The 17141-nt window shown below is 41.0% G+C and overlaps 1 protein-coding gene across 1 annotated transcript in view; it reads right to left on the bottom strand.

Annotated features, from left to right (window-relative positions):
• Positions 1–815: 815 nt before the first annotated feature.
• The window catches only part of HS3ST5 (heparan sulfate-glucosamine 3-sulfotransferase 5), a 171667-nt gene continuing 155341 nt past the window's right edge, over positions 816–17141 (bottom strand). Inside the window, exons 3-4 of the mRNA XM_065889083.1 lie at positions 6109–6247; positions 816–2558 (exon numbers count right to left, since the gene is read on the bottom strand). Of these exons, the coding sequence (XP_065745155.1) occupies positions 1628–2558; positions 6109–6215 (1038 nt within the window). The 5' untranslated portion in view covers positions 6216–6247 and the 3' untranslated portion in view covers positions 816–1627. The remainder of the gene's footprint in view (positions 2559–6108; positions 6248–17141) is intronic.

Below are 17141 nucleotides of genomic sequence, written 5' to 3'. Positions count from 1 at the left end.
CCATCAATCACTGGACAGGATGAACAACTCATGGAGAAAATCAACACTTAGTACAATCAAAAGGGAATCCACTGTTATTTGCTAGGCACTCTCAATGTGAACAAAACTCGCTTAAACATCTTCCACTGGATAAGCAACCATGATTGTGAAAAATCCATCTTATTATTATTATTTTTTCTGTTGATACCTCTTTCCAAGGTTTTCCAAACTATATTTAAGCATCTATAAATGCAGAACAGTACAGGCTATCTGATGTTAGCAAGCACCCAATTTAGCATTAATTTCTCTGGATGGAAATCTGAGCCATATGTTTATGTTAGTAATAGCAACACTACGTAATTTGATCATTCCTGAGCAGGCTGACGTAGTTTCATCTCAAAGAGGGAGTTCTGAGAGTTTGCGGAAGCATCAGCAGCTTTCAGTACAGAGGCTACACAAGTTTTCTAATCTTATTTTATTCCATTTCTCTGTTGGTCTGACTTTGATTAGAGGTTCATATAAAACTGTGATTCTTCTATGCCTTGATTATATTAAAGTATTTCTTGTCTGGCTCCTAGCACCAGGAGCAACTGCAAGTAAGTTAATTGTTACAAGGTTGTAGCAGAGAAGCACAAGTGCTCTTTGAGGTGGCTGTTATACTAGATTTCCAGATGGTTGAGATATTTTTAAAAAATATATCCAACCTTGCTTCATATCACAAGGGTACAGAAGTCCAACGGAGAAGTGCATCTTTCCAAGTGCTCTCATGTGCACATAAACAGCTTTGACTTTGGGAGCCAGCAAGGGGCACATAAAACAAAATGAGTAAAAAACAATTGCACATAGAGTAATTTTAATCCATTCCATTTTTTAAATACCACAATAAATTTAATTTCACAATAAATTAAATAGCCATATTCAGTTTACAAAATAGAATTACTTAGTGTGAAACCAGTATTTACAACTATATACACTATGTACATGACATTTCTCTTTGTTGACATAGAACACGGAAGTAAAAGGACTTGACTTTCCGATGTGTGACTGACATGCTACAAGTGACACCATGGTCCATATGAGAAAACGATAGTGCAAAATCACCACAGGAACTTTGGAACGATGTCAATTTTATGAGATAAGACATTTTTTTAAATAATAAGAAAATAGTATTTTCTGTTTTCATGGCATCAATTCAGCATCTGAATTAAAGAGTCAGCTTTCCCTTAGAAAAGAATGCATAACCGAATCCTCTACTTCCTGAAACTTCACAGCCATTGGTACATTTTCACATGTTAATCTTTTGGCTTAAATCTATGAAAATGGCAGGCGACAAATTCTGACTCAAAGGAAGACTAACTCTCTGAGAATAGCTGAAGTCACTTTCCCCCAGTACCACCACCTCTTCTTTTTGTAAATAGCATAAAAGATGCAACTATGTAGACAGCAAATTGGTTTGTTTTTTGTTTTTGTTTTTGTAAATTTTCAGTAGAAAAAGAGCTGATCTTATATTTGGTCACACACTGCGTATGTACAAGTATACATGGAAAAATAACTTGGACAGTTGTGTCTATAGGAAAAGTGCATATTTTAATCCAGACGAGACATTGTGTGTCCCCAGGCACAACACATAGTGTTGTATGACATTACTTTAGGGCCAGTTCAATGTCCTCCCAGTGATCTGGTAAAATTTTTGATTGAAAGGGTGAAAGAATTTGCGCAATTTGGTAATGACAGAGGGGTCCACCTCTGGATGAATGCGCCCCTTGCTGCCCGCCAGGCACTTATTAAAGATAATGTTAAATCGCAAGCAGTAAAACCCTCTGGTAGCATTGAAATACAAATTGTATTGACTTATCCTCGGGGGAAGATTTAGGAACTTCTCCACGAGTTGAAGTTCTGGCAGGGGTTCCGTGATGAGGCGATCTCCATCGACGATGTGAAATTGCTCAATTGGAAAATACTTCAACCACCGTTCCAGATGTTTGGTGTAGATGCTGGTTCTTACTGCCTTGTATTTTGTGTTCACTTCGCAGGTATTAGGGTCTATAGCCAGCTTCTCAAACTTGTAATAGGTTTTATTCTTCCTCTCCTTCCCCTCTAGCACCTGAGTGTAATCAGAAATAGCTCTTGTGGTTGGCTCCCTGACAATGATCAACAACTTGATAGATGAGTTCATTTTGTAAATCCTTTCTGGAACTTCCTCCGTGATAAAATATGCTGGGCTCTTTTCAATTGTGATTTGCTGAGGGTAGGAAAAAGGCATCTTTTTCCTATACCACTCAATACCCTTGGCATAATTCTCATCATTGTCAAAAAAGTGGATTTCTTGAGAGGCTTTGACCACTGCCGGATGGAGGTTCAGCATCTCTAGCAGGGCCCTGGTGCCTCCTTTCCTCACCCCGATGATAATGGCCTTGGGGAGCTGCTGGACCAGGTCATGAAGGCGTACCTGCTCCTTGGAAGAGTTGCCCTTCCGAAACTCGTGCAGCAAGCCACGCTTAAACTGCAGGGCGCGCAGGGGGAAGTCAGCCTGACCACGGGCTCCGAACCGGCCTTCGATGGGGCAAATGGGTTGTAGCCTGTAAGCAACAGAGAGATGCTCTAAGGAGCTCACTGCAACTAATTTCTCATTTCTCTGGTTCCCCAGTGAGAGTAAGACTTAAAATGCATAAAAAAACCCACTGCTCTCTGCCTACTGCAATCCACAATGAACATATGTTTGGGAAATTTTATTTTAAGCAACTCTGTATTAAATGAAGCACACATGATTGATGGAATATTTTTATTAGCGTTTCTTAAGATTCTTATTCACCAAGCTCTTAATTGACTATAGCGTGTACTGACGTTCATAGTACAGGACAGACAAGTGACACCAACCATACTAATAGCCTTTTAGCAGCCCACCAGTTAACATCATTTAGAAAATATGAAAGACGGAAGGTTAGAATCTTCAGTTGGGAGGCTAAAGGGCAGCTAGGAGGCGCTTCTGTGGGTTTCATGTGGTATTATTTTCTTGCAGCTCACCTGCACTCATATGACTCTGAAAAATCTTTGAGACATAATCTGAAAAGAGGTCCCAGTCTCTGCCCTCGGCTATTTGCGTCATCAACCTGCAAAATTCCAATCTTGGCACTGGCTGAGCGTTCCATTATCTGAGAATTTCTGCTTTTGGCCTTGGGGACAGCTAGAAGAGTACATATTTCTTCTGCTTCTCTTTCTCTTTCTATCTAAAAAGGTCAGGCTTATGTTTCTACTTTGCTGAACACAGGAGCAAACCAAATGCCAACAGCAAGTGCTGTATATCACCTACCACACCTGGGACCAGAAATCAACAAGACTCCGGCAGGGTCAGAAACCTCAGGTCCTCATTGTCAAGCCCATTTAAATCCGGGACTCAAACTCATGAAAGAAGCAAAGCAAAGGGTGGAGCCAGAAAGGAGGATTTCCACTTCAACATTGCCCTAAGCAGTGAAAAAGCACCACTGCTTTTTTTCACAGAGAAAGTTGTGGTAACAATCACAGTGATATTAGGCTGGAGTGACTATTTAATTTGGTGTGGCCAATTTATATGGTTAGTAAATTGAATTTCCTTTGGGGTATAGTCTGCAATTGAACTGAATTCATTATAACTTTCCTAAGCTTATCTGAGAAGGTATTTTTGCTTTCTTGTTAAAGGGTATAGTATTAGTCGAAATGGCTGTTAAACCAATTCCTCCAAATGAAGCTTCTAGTTGCCCTAATAATTTGGAGTCTATGCTCCCCTCTCTGTGGCAATGAGGTTGTCTCTTGCTTTTCCCAAGAGACCCCACTGTACCTTTCTTATCTTCTGTAATGTTTACAATTAAAGGGAGAAAGGAAAAACCTCAAGGTCATGCCAAGGCATTTTGCAGGACTGAGGGGAAGGGGCTCGGCCTATGCAATGTTTAAACAGCTATCATAATGCTTAAGGAAATATATGAAGATATTTTACCTTTTTTGTGGGTTTTTTATGATTCTAAAAACAACTTATGCTCATTGTGGAAAACATAAAAATATGGCATACTATAAAAAACAGGGTTAATCACAGTTAATATTTTAGAGAAACATGAGTTTTGTTTTCATAAATTTGTTAATAGGATTAATATGTTAGAGCTCTAAATGGAAGATATATGAGGAGCAACACGTACATAGTCAAAGTATGTTTTCAATTGTAACGTTGATTGGGATGTCACAAATTCATCTTTTAGCTCTTGCTGGGCTCTGGTTGAGAATTAAACCCTAATCCCTTAAGGCATCCATTGAATGCAATGGATGGACTTCTCTCCCAGGCATCTTGAATGCAATGGATGGACTTCTCTCCCAGGCATCTTGAATGATGCTGTCCTTGGGAGAACTGAGGAAACAGTCAATCAAATTCTTTGCTGTAGGACTTGATTCTCTCACAGAACCCAGGCTGAGAGAGGCTGAAACAGTGTCTGCCCTGTCTGAGCTCGAAAGGAATTTCTCTACTTCTAGAAAAGGTCATTTTCCTTCTTTCCTTTATTTACCTTCTACCATGGGAGCTCGTTCCCTGCAGAACAATTGCTTTTTGGACTCCCTAACTCAAGATAGGAAAAAATATCATATTATTTCCACTCCCTAAAGAGTAGGCATGGACCCCAGACTAAAAAACATGAAATTTTAGGATTGGAAGGGACAGTAGAAGTAATTGAGCTCAGCCTCCTGCCCAGAGAGCAGGGTCTTCAGTTTCTAAAGGACAGGTCTGTGTCAGCATGTGTCAATTTTAGACAATCTGCTCAAACTCTCAAGTGAGAGGTTTTGAGAAAGCTCCCCAAGCAATCCAATTCCTTATAAAAGTTACCCCATTAGAGACTAGAGACCAGGTTAACAATGAAAAGAGTTATCAACTAAATAACTAATATGTTAATGACTGTTAGATCAATTACTCAATAAAGCAAATGATTAGAAGCAAACTAAAGGTATTGGGAAGAACTTGATATAAAAGTTCCATTATGGACATAGGACAATGGTACCACCTCAAGGCTCTTCACTAATAACAAGTCCTACTTTAGGGAACTACTAGGAGTCAGTGATAAGCTCTGGGTTATACCGTTTCCCATAGTGAGTAGGAAGTTTACTTAGGAATTTTGAATTGAAAAGCATTAAAGGGGTTCATTTTATCAGTCAAAATTAATACTGGCTGAAGGAAAGCAAAGACCACTGTTATATTATTTGTTAAATATTTCTGTGATAAGATCTATAGATTAGAAAAGAAAAACTGTAAGGAAGATATTTTTATTTTAATGTGTGGCTACACTTTTATAGAAAATGGGAATTGAATTCGTGGGGAGCATACATCAGTTTTTCAAGAGCAAGAATTAATTTTAAAGGGCAAAAAAGGAAGCTTCAAATTTCAGAAATTAACTTCTCTACCCTTTCTAATCATACCGGATGTGGGACAGTCCAGTGGCATTCAATCTGAAGTCAGGTGACACTGCTGGACTTCTGCAGGTCTAGTACCTCTCTCAACTGTTGGCTTATTTAGAGCCAAACACTAGCACTGTAAATTTCCTCTCTGTGAACTTTCCACTGCTTTCTGGGCCATTACTCTGAGCGACAGACTCCTTGTCTGGTATGTTCAGCTCCTGGAAACCAGAGCTAATTAACATAGTTAAAACTCCCCCTGCAGCCATCTTTCCAGGGCAATGGATTCCAAACCCGATGAGCTCCTTTACAGTCTCATACATAATTTTAACTCTCTTGGTAGCACATTAATTGCCCACTTATAAAGTTCAAAATGTAGATACATAAATACATCATCACTATTTTGCTACGGCTAGAGGTCAACAACCAGATGCACACAGAGCTATAGTAAATGACATTTTTACTGTACATGGCTTTATCCCTTCTCTGAAAGTAAACAACACACACAGAATACAAATGGATCTTGATGAACACCTTGGTTTGAGCAACTTGGATCTCTTTCTTTTAAAGGCTCAATAAATCAAAATCAATACTGCAGAAAAACATGCTTCTTGGGAATCTTGAAGGAGGAACACAAATGGATAGATTTAAAATTATGTCCTAAGGAAGTTGAAATAAAGAGACATTTAAAGTCATACAGGCATCAGTATGTGTTTAATCACCTACCTATCCAAGCTCCCAACTCTGGCGACTAGATACAGGAGACTCCCAACGGCAAGGCTTCCCAGCACCAGGAGCTTCTGTCTCAGCCATGCCTGCTGTTTGAATAGCATGGCCCTCCATCAACCTTCAGGACTTCTGCAGCCTGAGAGATGGGGATAGAAGGGGACTCATCAGCAGTCATCTCTTACTGGCTCTGTTGATTGTCACAAAGCCAAGCAGGGGTGGGAATACAGGGGATAAAGTGATGTCACACAAAGAACAGATGCCATACCAGCCTTGACAGCGTTCATGGACAACAGCTATTTAGCAAAACTTACCTACCTTTCCCTGCTCTGTGTTATAAGATCAAATACTAAACCAGAGGGAAGACACTAACTAGACAGAACTTGCTGGGCAACTGTCAAAGTACACTAAAATGCATATATAATTTTAAATGCATACATAAATGCATATATACGTAAATATATATATGTTTTTGTTGTTAATCATTCAAAGAATACTGATAAAATGAGCAACGGAGCAGCCTGAGGTTTAGCAGCTGGGCAACCAGTAAACTAAAGGTTCTACTTCAGTATAATGGGATGAAGGTAGCAATTGAAATCCCCCTTCAGTAAGTTAGTATTTGGAGCATAACAATGACATGCTTTACTGATATGTTTTTTGTTTCGTTTCGTTCTAGTTGTGAGCGGAGGAAGGGGGTAAGATCAAAAGCTATGTCTTTACTAACTGAGGTCATCAGTGGTAGCTATCAGGATCTCAAATGTTTGGGGACAGTGGCTCTCAGTAACCAGATGTTTCCCTTCATCTCCTCTGCCCGGGCCTGGATTGGACTGACTGATTCTGAAAGCATGCTCCGACTAGATGCCCTGCTATGTGACCCCCTCCTGGCTCTCAATGAATTTAAACAGGGCTGGTGTTAGGACCTCGCTCTAACATCAAGACAGAAGCTTACCCGGAAGCTCTGTACTCTTATACCTGAAATAAGGCCAGCTGAGGAGTGTAAGGCTTTACTAGTGCTGTTATTAAATTTTGGGAAAAAATGCAAGCTTCCGATTCAGTCTCTCTTATTAAATATAAATCCAATCCCCCTTTCAAGATAAGATTGTTTGCTTCGCATTCAAAGTCAAAATGGTAACCCCAGAAGAGGGACAACAGCAATGGGTCGTGGTTAGAGATTGTTTTGATGCAATAGTCTCTATTTGCTAAGTGAAGATTTTCTCTGTACAAAAAAGGATTATACTAGGATTGATGGGTTGATTCACTCATTCATCAGGAAATACTGAGCACTGATAGCATTTCCAGCTATTCTACTAGGTTTATGGGGGATCCCAAAAAAGATCCTTAAAGAGTTTTAGCCCTTGGAAAACTGATGATGTGATTAGAGAATCATGAAATAATCAGAGAACACCACCTCATTCATGATAATGTATGAATAACTGCTGGGAAAAGAAAATGAAGGAGATGGTCAGGTATGTGGGCTCGATGGGAATGCTGTTTGGTGGTATGTAGTATATGCTTTGCTGAGGAGGCTGTAGGAGGTCATCCCAAAAGGGAGAGAGAAGAGCAGCATTCACCCAACACACAGCCCACAAATATTTATGGAACGTGACTTAGGTTTTAGATTCTGTACCGGGTGCCCCAGAGATAGTGGCCAACGTGGGAGGCTATAGTCTCGTGGAGAAGACAGAAACTACACCGGTAAATGTAGGATTCACATGTACCTACAAATTGTAATAACAGAGGAAAAGTACAGGATGCAGTGAGAAAGAATATAGGAGGAAGCTACTTCCATCCTTCTTGAAGAAGTGACATTTGGGCTTACGCCTGGAGCACAAGGACCAAGGAGGGCTGGAGGAGGGCAAGGTGGGTTTCAGCCAGACTAACCATTGTGCGCAAAAGTACTGCGCAGGGAAAAAGCTTGGCTCGTTTGAGAAGCGAAGGAGGGTTGGTGTGGTTGGACACAGGGATTTAGCGGAGAAGAGGAAGGGCTAAGAGCAAAAGCAAAGGAGAGGCGATAGGAAAGGTCTTTGTAGGGACTGGGTGAGGCTGGGGTTCTAGCTTAGCATGGCCTGCCTTGTGTGTAGATAAAATGGGGAAGAAAAGGGGGAGAGAAAAGGAGGTTTGTTGAGACCAACTGTGTGACAAGGACATTATCCAGGTGGTATTTCAGGGAATTGTCAGAAGAATCCTACTAGGCAGATACAGTTATTTCCATTTCAAAAACAGGTAGAGTGAAGCTCAGGCAATTTTCTCTAACTTGCCTGTGATCACACAACTTGCAGGTAATGTGGAGGCAAAGGCAGTAACTTATGTAGCGTGACTCAGGGCTCCACCGAAAGAATCAATCTTTTCCTATCTCTGGGTCGATGTCTGAGTCCTCGGAGCCACCTACCTTCAGCACAGGGCTCTGATCCCTGCTGAAATGCAAATACTGCAGCATTCTCTATAAAATGGGGACAATCTCTAACTTCCCCACTCCATAGGGCTATAACGAGAATGAAGTAAGGGTTCTACAAGTGACATCACTACACAAAGGCTTATTAATATGCCAGGCTAACATAAGGGATTATGTGTCATTATATCTTAGTATAAATGAATTTAATGTGTGCTCACAAACAGTATGAGAGAGTAAAAGCTAGGATGTGGTTGAAGAGGGCCAGCTACAAATGGGAGAGATGGGAAAAGCAAAGGTAAAAATGTGCTTGCCCGTGGCCTCAATGAGGGTCACCGGCCTCATATAGAAGAGCAACTTGGAGGGAGGCTGGGGATCACCTGGCCTCCTCTGCTACCTAAATGTAGCACCCACGCTCCCCATTCAAAACTATACGCATGATGCCTAGTCTGCTTTCGCCAGCTCCCTGATCCACCTGTCTGTCTGCAGCTACAGCTCAGCCATTCTTCAAGGTCTGGGCCATGCCCCAGTTCCTCTAGGAAGGGCTCTCCAGCTGATGCCCTAGTCCATGGTCCACTCCCTCCTCTCCTGAATTCTTGTTCTTGTAGTTAGAACCTCAGTTAGGAGTCCAGTGTTCAGAAGTGTTGCACTAGCGTTAGCTGCTGCCTCCTGTGTGTTCCATCACACCTCCTAGCAATGGGCTAAGCCCGCTGACTGAGAAATCCGAGAAGACTAACTGAAAGGCAGTCCGCCTGGAATCTGTCTGCTTTGCTTCACAGGCTGGTGGTTCCCCACATTGAACTTGCAGAGTCTTTAGAAAACACACACCTGCCCCCCCTACTCAGAGATTCCAACTCAACAGGTCTGTATTAATCTTGTGTCGTATTTTTACAGTGGAGGGAATGACACACAAAACTCCAAATCGTTTTCTATTATCTTTTTTCTCTTTGGTCACCACGGTCAGTAAACTCTCCTTAATTTCTTCTCTCCTTGTCTTGTCCAGGCACTTAGTGCCTCCCTTGTTTCTTAACATCTGGGTGTGTCTCTGTGTTCGTTTCCTATGGTCCAGACAGTCTGATTAATCTTCCTAACACAACTTATTTTGTCAGTCATTTGTTTTCAGTTGTTCACTAGATCAAGTCCAATCTCTTCCCTTTGCCAGCCCAGGCCCTTCCTTCTGAGGTCCCAGCTTGGGCAGTTGGCTTCTTCCCTCTTATTACTCACCAACACCAACCCCATGTCTGTCAGGTCGGCCTCTTGATGGCTCCCCATACCCCTGCGCTCTCATCTCTAAGCTCTTGTCAGTTTCCTCACTGGCCTGGAATGTCTTTCCTATCTCTCCTCCTTTAATACTCCCAGATTCCACTGATATCTTCCCGGGGAGGGTGGTCCTGGTGGAGGTGGAATTTGGGGGGAAAAAATCCCAACACTCTTCCCGTTGGTAGGTAGTAATGGGTCAGGTCCCTTGTGTAGATAATTATGGGACCAAAGGGTCATAGCTGGGTTTAGGGATAAAACTTGGGAGACATTTACCTGCATGGGGTGAGTGAAGCTATGAAGCCATCTCACAGCTGAATTCTGCTTGAGTGAGCAGGCAGGAAAGAGACAAAGAAAGCAACTAAGGATGTGAAGGCTGCTGGGGATGTAGCCCAAGATTTAGGAGAATATCATGGCAAAGTTCTCCAGTTCTCTATTGCAACACACATATCATCTGGTAAACATTAGATTATTAAACCTGACTGAATATGGGGTCATTACTTCTACTGCCACTGAATGTCGCTCAGTCTCGAAGACTCCAATGCTCCACCCACAGACTCTTCCTTTGTGATAAGCCCAGTTATCATCATGAAGGTTTTCCTCTGTGGGATAAGTTGCTGCTGCCGGCCCAGCTTCTTTATGTCTGAGATGACTTAAATACACCCACTGGGGTTTTCTCTCTTTGGGAATCTTGATTTCTCCAGGCTTTTGTTTGCAGGGCTGGCCTAGCTCTTTACACTGCCTCGTCCACTTATGGAAAGTCCATTATGCCCTCCAAAGCATCTTTATGCCCACTATGACACTGAGGAAAACTAAGATTTTTAAATTTATTTGAGACCTCAGCTAATATGAACAAGTTGTACAGGGTGAAGTACAAAGACCATTGGATTGGGAGTCAAAGCCCTTGAGTCACATTTTTGTTTAGTTTTGTAACTGAAAGTTTCTGAGTTTTGGTATCCTCACCTGTAAAATTAAGATAATAATATCTGTCTCACAGGGGTGTTATGACAGGAGCCTTGAGTAAGATACTGTGGAATAGAACTTTACATTTGGGCACTTCACAAAAATGAAGCAGAATTAGTATCTTCGGGAGGGAAATACTTTAACAAGAAAAGAATAAAATAAATGCAGTTCTCATTAATAGTGTAACTGGATTGCAAAACACTAAATCCACTTTTATATAAATAATTTCAATGGAAATTCCTGTTACACAATGAAATGCTAACACACACTATAATTGCTGTTCAAAGCAAGATGGCACAATTACAAACAAACAAAAAGTTAACACTTATCTTAAGTCGAAATCTCTTGGAATTTTTGAGAAGTGAGGGGGGCCAAGGTTGCAGTTTCTAATAAGGCTCTCTGGGACACAGGAAATGAAATCTCGTTCTGCTTTGTAATCACTCAGACCATGTGCTAAGAGACAGTATTAGAGCAGCCGCAGAATAAACCTTGCTCAAGGAAAACCAAAGGTGGACTTCCCTGGTGGCACAGTGGTTAAGAATCCACCTGCCAATGCAGGGGACACAAGTTCGATCCCTGGTCCAGGAAGATCCCACGTGCCGTGGAGCAACTAAGCCCGTGCACCACAACTACTGAGCCCACGTGCCACAGCTACTGAACCCACGTGCCACAACTACTGAAGCCCGTGCGCCTAGAGCCCGTGCTCCGCAACAAGAGAAGCCACTTCAGTGAGGAGCCCGTGCACCACAACAAAGAGTAGCCCCCTCTTGCCGCAACTAGAGGAAGCCTGCGTGCAGCAACGAAGACCCAATGCAGCCAAAAATAAACAAATAAATTTATTTTAAAAAAAAGGAAAACCAAACGTACTTGGCAAATTTAACATTCAAGATGCCTCTTTGGTTTTCTATGACATCACGAAGTGCTCAAGCATCTGCCACAATGGAGTCTTAAAAGCTGGGAGTTGCAGGTCTTGGTCTAGGAGTACAAGTCACAGAGAAGCCTTACCATCTAACCCTTACAGACAATGCTATCAAATTGGGGAGAAGGTTAACTGCTTCTCCAACCCCAAAGTCCCTTCCCTTTAGCTATGCCAGCTTTAATGGATAGTTTAAGAATCTTTCATCAGAGCAGTCATACTGGTAATAGGCAATTTATGTAAAATTAAAGGTTTAAAAAATTTATTATTTCTTTTTATTAAAAAAAAGTTAAAGACCTACAGTGACATTTAAGCCCTCCTTTATCTCCAGTTTTTAATCTCCCAGTCTCTTTCATTTTGTGTGCCAAGAACAGCACGATTATAGTTTCTCCAGACTATGAAAGCTTTAATAGACACGGTATCTTAGCTGAACAAAGCTGAGTATCTAAATAACAGAGTATGTGGCCAGAAACGACAAATTGTACAGACATCTGGCTGTTTCTCCAAAGCAGCGCTAAGTAAAGAAAGAAATGATTCCCAAGCTGACACAAAGAAATAAGGGAATTCAAAAATAATAATAATAAAGATATGTTCAAGTGCTTTTCAAAGGCTTGTAGACACGGTTGCTGCAAGTCCCTGGTACCAATAAAAACGATAACAGAAACAACATCAGCAAAGTTCATTAAAAACAACTGAACTTATATAGCAGAATTATTCCAAGGAAATCACAACAGTCTATTGAGTATTAGCTCATTAATCCTGGGCAACGGCCTTATGGGGTGGACAGGAACCACATTTATTGAGCCCTAGTCTCTCTGTTACTTTCTTTCATATTTATTATCTCACATAATACAACAGACCTGTGAGGTATTACCCGTTTTATTATTTTTTCTGATGGAAACCGAAGAGCAGAGAGATGAACAGATTATTTACCCAAGGGCATGTGGCTGGTAAATGCAGGAGGATTTAAATTCAGAATTATCTGACCCCAAAGAACATGGCCCCTTGATGGCAATGTTACTCCCTGAGCTTTGGATGCTCACCTGAGAGGCGCTTTTTATTTTTTTTGGTTAAATTTTTCTTTCAGTTTTATTGAGATGTAATTGACATAGAGCACGGTATAAGTTTAAGGTGTACAGCATAATGATTTCACTTACATGCATCATGAAATGCTTATCACAGCAAGTTTAGCGAACATCCTTCATCTCACACAGATACAAAATAAAAGAAAAAAATCTTTTTCCTTGTTATGAGAACTCAACAACTTTTATATATAATGTAGAACAGTATTAATGATATTTATCATGTTGTACATTACACCCCTAGTACTTATTTATATAAGTGGAAGTTTGTACCTTTTGACTGCCTTCATACAATTCCCACCCACTACACCCATCCCCTGCTTCTGGTAACCATAATCTGATCTCTTTTTCTATGAGTTTGTGTATTTGTTTTTTGAAGTACAATTGACCTACAACACTATTTCGTTCCTAATGCATAACACAGTGATTTGATATTTCTATACATTTAGAAATGATCACCGCTGGGAGACTCAATAAATACTTTTGCTTATTGACTGATGCGAGCAGACAAAACCACTTCAACTCTCCTCAAATTTCCTTCCATTGAATCTTACAGTAGAAGATGAGGATGTGAAACGAAAGAGTAAAAGAGGGAAACATTTTTATGGAGGGGTAAATAAAAAGGGCTATTAGGGTGTTTGAACCTAATAAAAGGAAGGGAAAATATTAATAAGTAATGATAATGAAAATAATAATGAAAGGTAATGTCTATATAGGTTATAATGTATTTTTCATATTCACTATCTGCTTATGATTAAAACCAACCAGAATCATGGGAACCCACTTGTTTTCCCTGTAATTCACGAACTGACTCTCCTTTTGAAAGATTTTTTGGTAGAGGATCAAAATAACATTGGTTTTGACTGCCCCTTGATTCAGATTCTTATGTCCTGATCTCTGTAAGATCTTGGCTAAATCCGTTTATTGCCTTTTCATTATCACCCCGTCTCATCTTACCTCCCCCCAGCTCTTCTCAGTATCTCAGTGAATGGCTCCCCATCTGCTGACGGGGTTGCCCAACCCAGAAACCTTGGAATCAAATCATCCTTGGCTCCGCCCCGCCAGTAAAATTCTATCTCCAAAGTACTATTGGACTCTACCTAGTTCTCTGCACTGTCATTTGTGAGTGCCTTGGTTCAGGCCACACTCTCTTTCCCTCAGATTTGATGGGCTCCTAACTGGCCTGCCCACTGTTAGTTTTGTTTTCGCCTCAGTTTATTCTCCACACCGATGACAGAGTGGCCTTTCCAAACAGAAATTTGATCCTGTTGCCTTCAGGCTTAATACTCTTTAATGGGACCCTATTATCCACAGGGTTTTAAAGGCCTTTTACTTCCTTCCACCGCAATTCCTCATTACCACCACCCCTCCCCCAGCACATTCACTTACGAACTTCAGTAGACAGAACAACTTGCAGTTCTTTGGAATAGGTCATGGTCAGTTTTGCATCAGGGCCTTTCTATTGATAAAAAAGTTTCCAGAGCCTAAAAACAATAACTCTGTGCCTCATCTATCGGGTCTGGGGCACCAATAGATGGTGTCCCAGTAGGATACTAATAGCCCGCCCCAAAGAACTTCTGTGAGTAGGAAATGAGCATGTAAAGTAATTAGAACACTGTTTGACACATTGTAATACTCAATAAACATTAGCTACATCTACTAATGCTGACTTCTCTCCAGGCCTTGGATTAATTCCTATCTTTTAGATTTTAGTCTCCTTAGGAAAGTCTTTCTTTATCACATAAGGTTGGCCTACATGTTCCTTCTATGTGTCAGCACAGCATCATTTAATTCTATTGAAACCAAATTGTAATTGCCTGTGTACTGTGTGTCCCTCTAACTAGAATGTAACTTCCATGAGATTATGGACTGTGCCGTGTTCGTTATTGTATCACCAGCATTTAGGGTCTCATACTCAGTAAATAATTGCTGAATAATTGAATCAGCTAGATGAAATGAACTTTGACTATCCTAATAGCTATGGTATCTGGATACCACATCTCTTTAAGCAGGTAAAAGTACTTTATCTTTGTTTAGTACTTTGCAGGTTTACAGAGTGCTATATGTGTATAATAACCTCATTAATATATAACTTCATTTCCCCACCCTTTTTCTTTTTGAAAGATTTTTTTTTTGATGTGACCATTTTTTTAAAAAGTCTTTATTGAGTTTGTTACAATATTGTTTCTGTTTTATGTGGGTTTTGTTTGGCTGGGAGACATGTGGGATCTTAGCTCCCTGACCAGGGGGATTGTACCCGCACCCCTTGCATTGGAAGACGAAGTCTCAATCACTGGACCGCCAGGGAAGTCCCTCCCCACCTTTTTTTTTTTTCATTGTGGCAACATTTATTATTTATTTTTTCCTTTTCTGGTTAGCACTTTGGGGTTTTTTTTCTTTTTAACATCTTTATTGGGGTATAATTGCTTTACAATGGTGTGTTAGTTTCTGCTTTAAAACAAAGTGAATCAGTTATACATATACGTATGTTCCCATATCTCTTCCCTCTTGCGTCTCCCTCCCTCCCACCCTCCCTATCCCACCCCTCCAGGCGGTCACAAAGCACCGAGCCGATATCCCTGTGCCATGCAGCTGCTTCCCACTAGCTATCTACCTTACGTTTGTTAGTGTGTATATGTCCATGACTCTCTCTCGCCCTGTCACAGCTTACCCTTCCCCCTCCCCATATCCTCAAGTCCGTTCTCCAGTAGGTCTGTGTCTTTATTCCTGTCCTCCCCACCTTTTTATTTTGAAAAATTTGAATGATTACATATCCTTCATCTAGATTTACCGATTGTTAAATTTTGACATCTTTGCTTTATCTTTCTCTATATAAACATATTATTTTTACCAAACCGTTTAAAAATAAGTAACAGATTATCAACATTTCAGCATGTTAGAAGACCCGCACCTGATCCCCACAAAGTCCTGTGATATAAGTGGGGCAGTGGGCATCCTTGAGGCCTAGGAAAGTGAAATGACCTGCTCAAAGCCTCAAACTATTAAACCTGGGGTTGCTAACTGCTAGTTTCAGGCTTTTTACATTGTGCAACTCCGCCTCCCTACTAAGTTCATTTAACGTTGAAAATGTTATAGAGTTTATTGGTAGAAATAGATATACCACTCATCTTCTCTTAAACATTCAACTTGTAAATTCTGATGAGTTAGGTATCAAAAAAAAAAAAAACCTTTGGAAAAGTGGCTAAGGAGAAAATATTCTCAGGAGATTTCTTGTACTGTCTCCTATTTGCTTTTCTCAATTCTCTTAAAGAAAGAAAAATGGAAAAAGCTCTTTCTATACAACGTGAATAATGGCAGCATCTGAGGACGCCCATCCATCGGAGGGCTGGAGCTGGCTCGTACTTTGCAAGCTAGTTCTTAAAGCCATGATTAAGAACTACATTACAGACATTCACAATTAAAGAAGTTAAAAAACAAAGGCAATAAATATTGAAAACTCATTATTTCCTAATTATCATACTACATTTTACTATTATCTATGCTCCTGAAGTTAGGTCTATTGTGTTGTTCAGTGGAGATAATATTGTGCCTCTCTTCCTAATTCCACACTTAGTGAATTCATGTGGGTAGTTTAAAATTGGCCTCGGAGGGAGGATTTATACAACTGATATTTACAAACACTAAAAAACATCCCCCCTCCCCAAGAGCAGGTTGTGAAGTATTTGCCAGGACACTACTAACCATATCCCACTCATTTTTTCTTTTATGGATTCATTAATCACAACTTTCCTGAGTGCCCACTGAGTGTGTAGTGTGCCGCCAAGTGCCATCACGGAAAAGGACAGTGTACCTGTCTGTCACCTCCTCTTCCCTCTTTAGCCTCCTCCTCCATTCTCCTCCCTTTCTAAAGAGATTATATTCATTTCTTCTCTTTTTTTTTTTTTTTTGCGGTACGCGGGCCTCTCACTGTTATGGTCTCTCCCGTTGCGGAGCAACAGGCTCCGGACGCGCAGGCTCAGCGGCTATGGCTCATGGGGTCAGCCGCTCCGCGGCATGTGGGATCTTTCTGGACCGGGGCACAAACCCGTGTCCCCTGCATCGGCAGTCGGACTCTCAACCACTGCGCCACCAGGGAAGCCCTTTTTTTTTTTTTTTTAATTGGAGTATGATTGCTTTACAATGTTGTGCTAGTTTCTTCTGTGTAACGAAGTGAATCAGCTATATGTATACACATATCCCCTCCCTCTTGGACCTCCCACCACCCCCCCATCCCACCCATCTAGGTCATCACAGAGCACCAAGCTGAGCTCCTTGTGCTGTACCGCAGGTTCCCACTAGCTATCTATTTTACACATGGTAGTGTATCTATGACAAACCTAATCTCCCAATTCATCCCACCCTCCCCTTGCCCCTCTGTGTCCACATATCGGTTCTCTACGTCTACGTCTCTATTCCTGCCCTTCAC

Source organism: Phocoena phocoena, chromosome 12, assembly GCF_963924675.1.
Source record: "Phocoena phocoena chromosome 12, mPhoPho1.1, whole genome shotgun sequence".
Taxonomy (NCBI): Eukaryota; Metazoa; Chordata; class Mammalia; order Artiodactyla; family Phocoenidae; genus Phocoena; species Phocoena phocoena.
The sequence above is the reverse complement of the archived record's forward strand: the minus strand, read 5'-3'. Positions and strand labels throughout refer to the sequence as shown.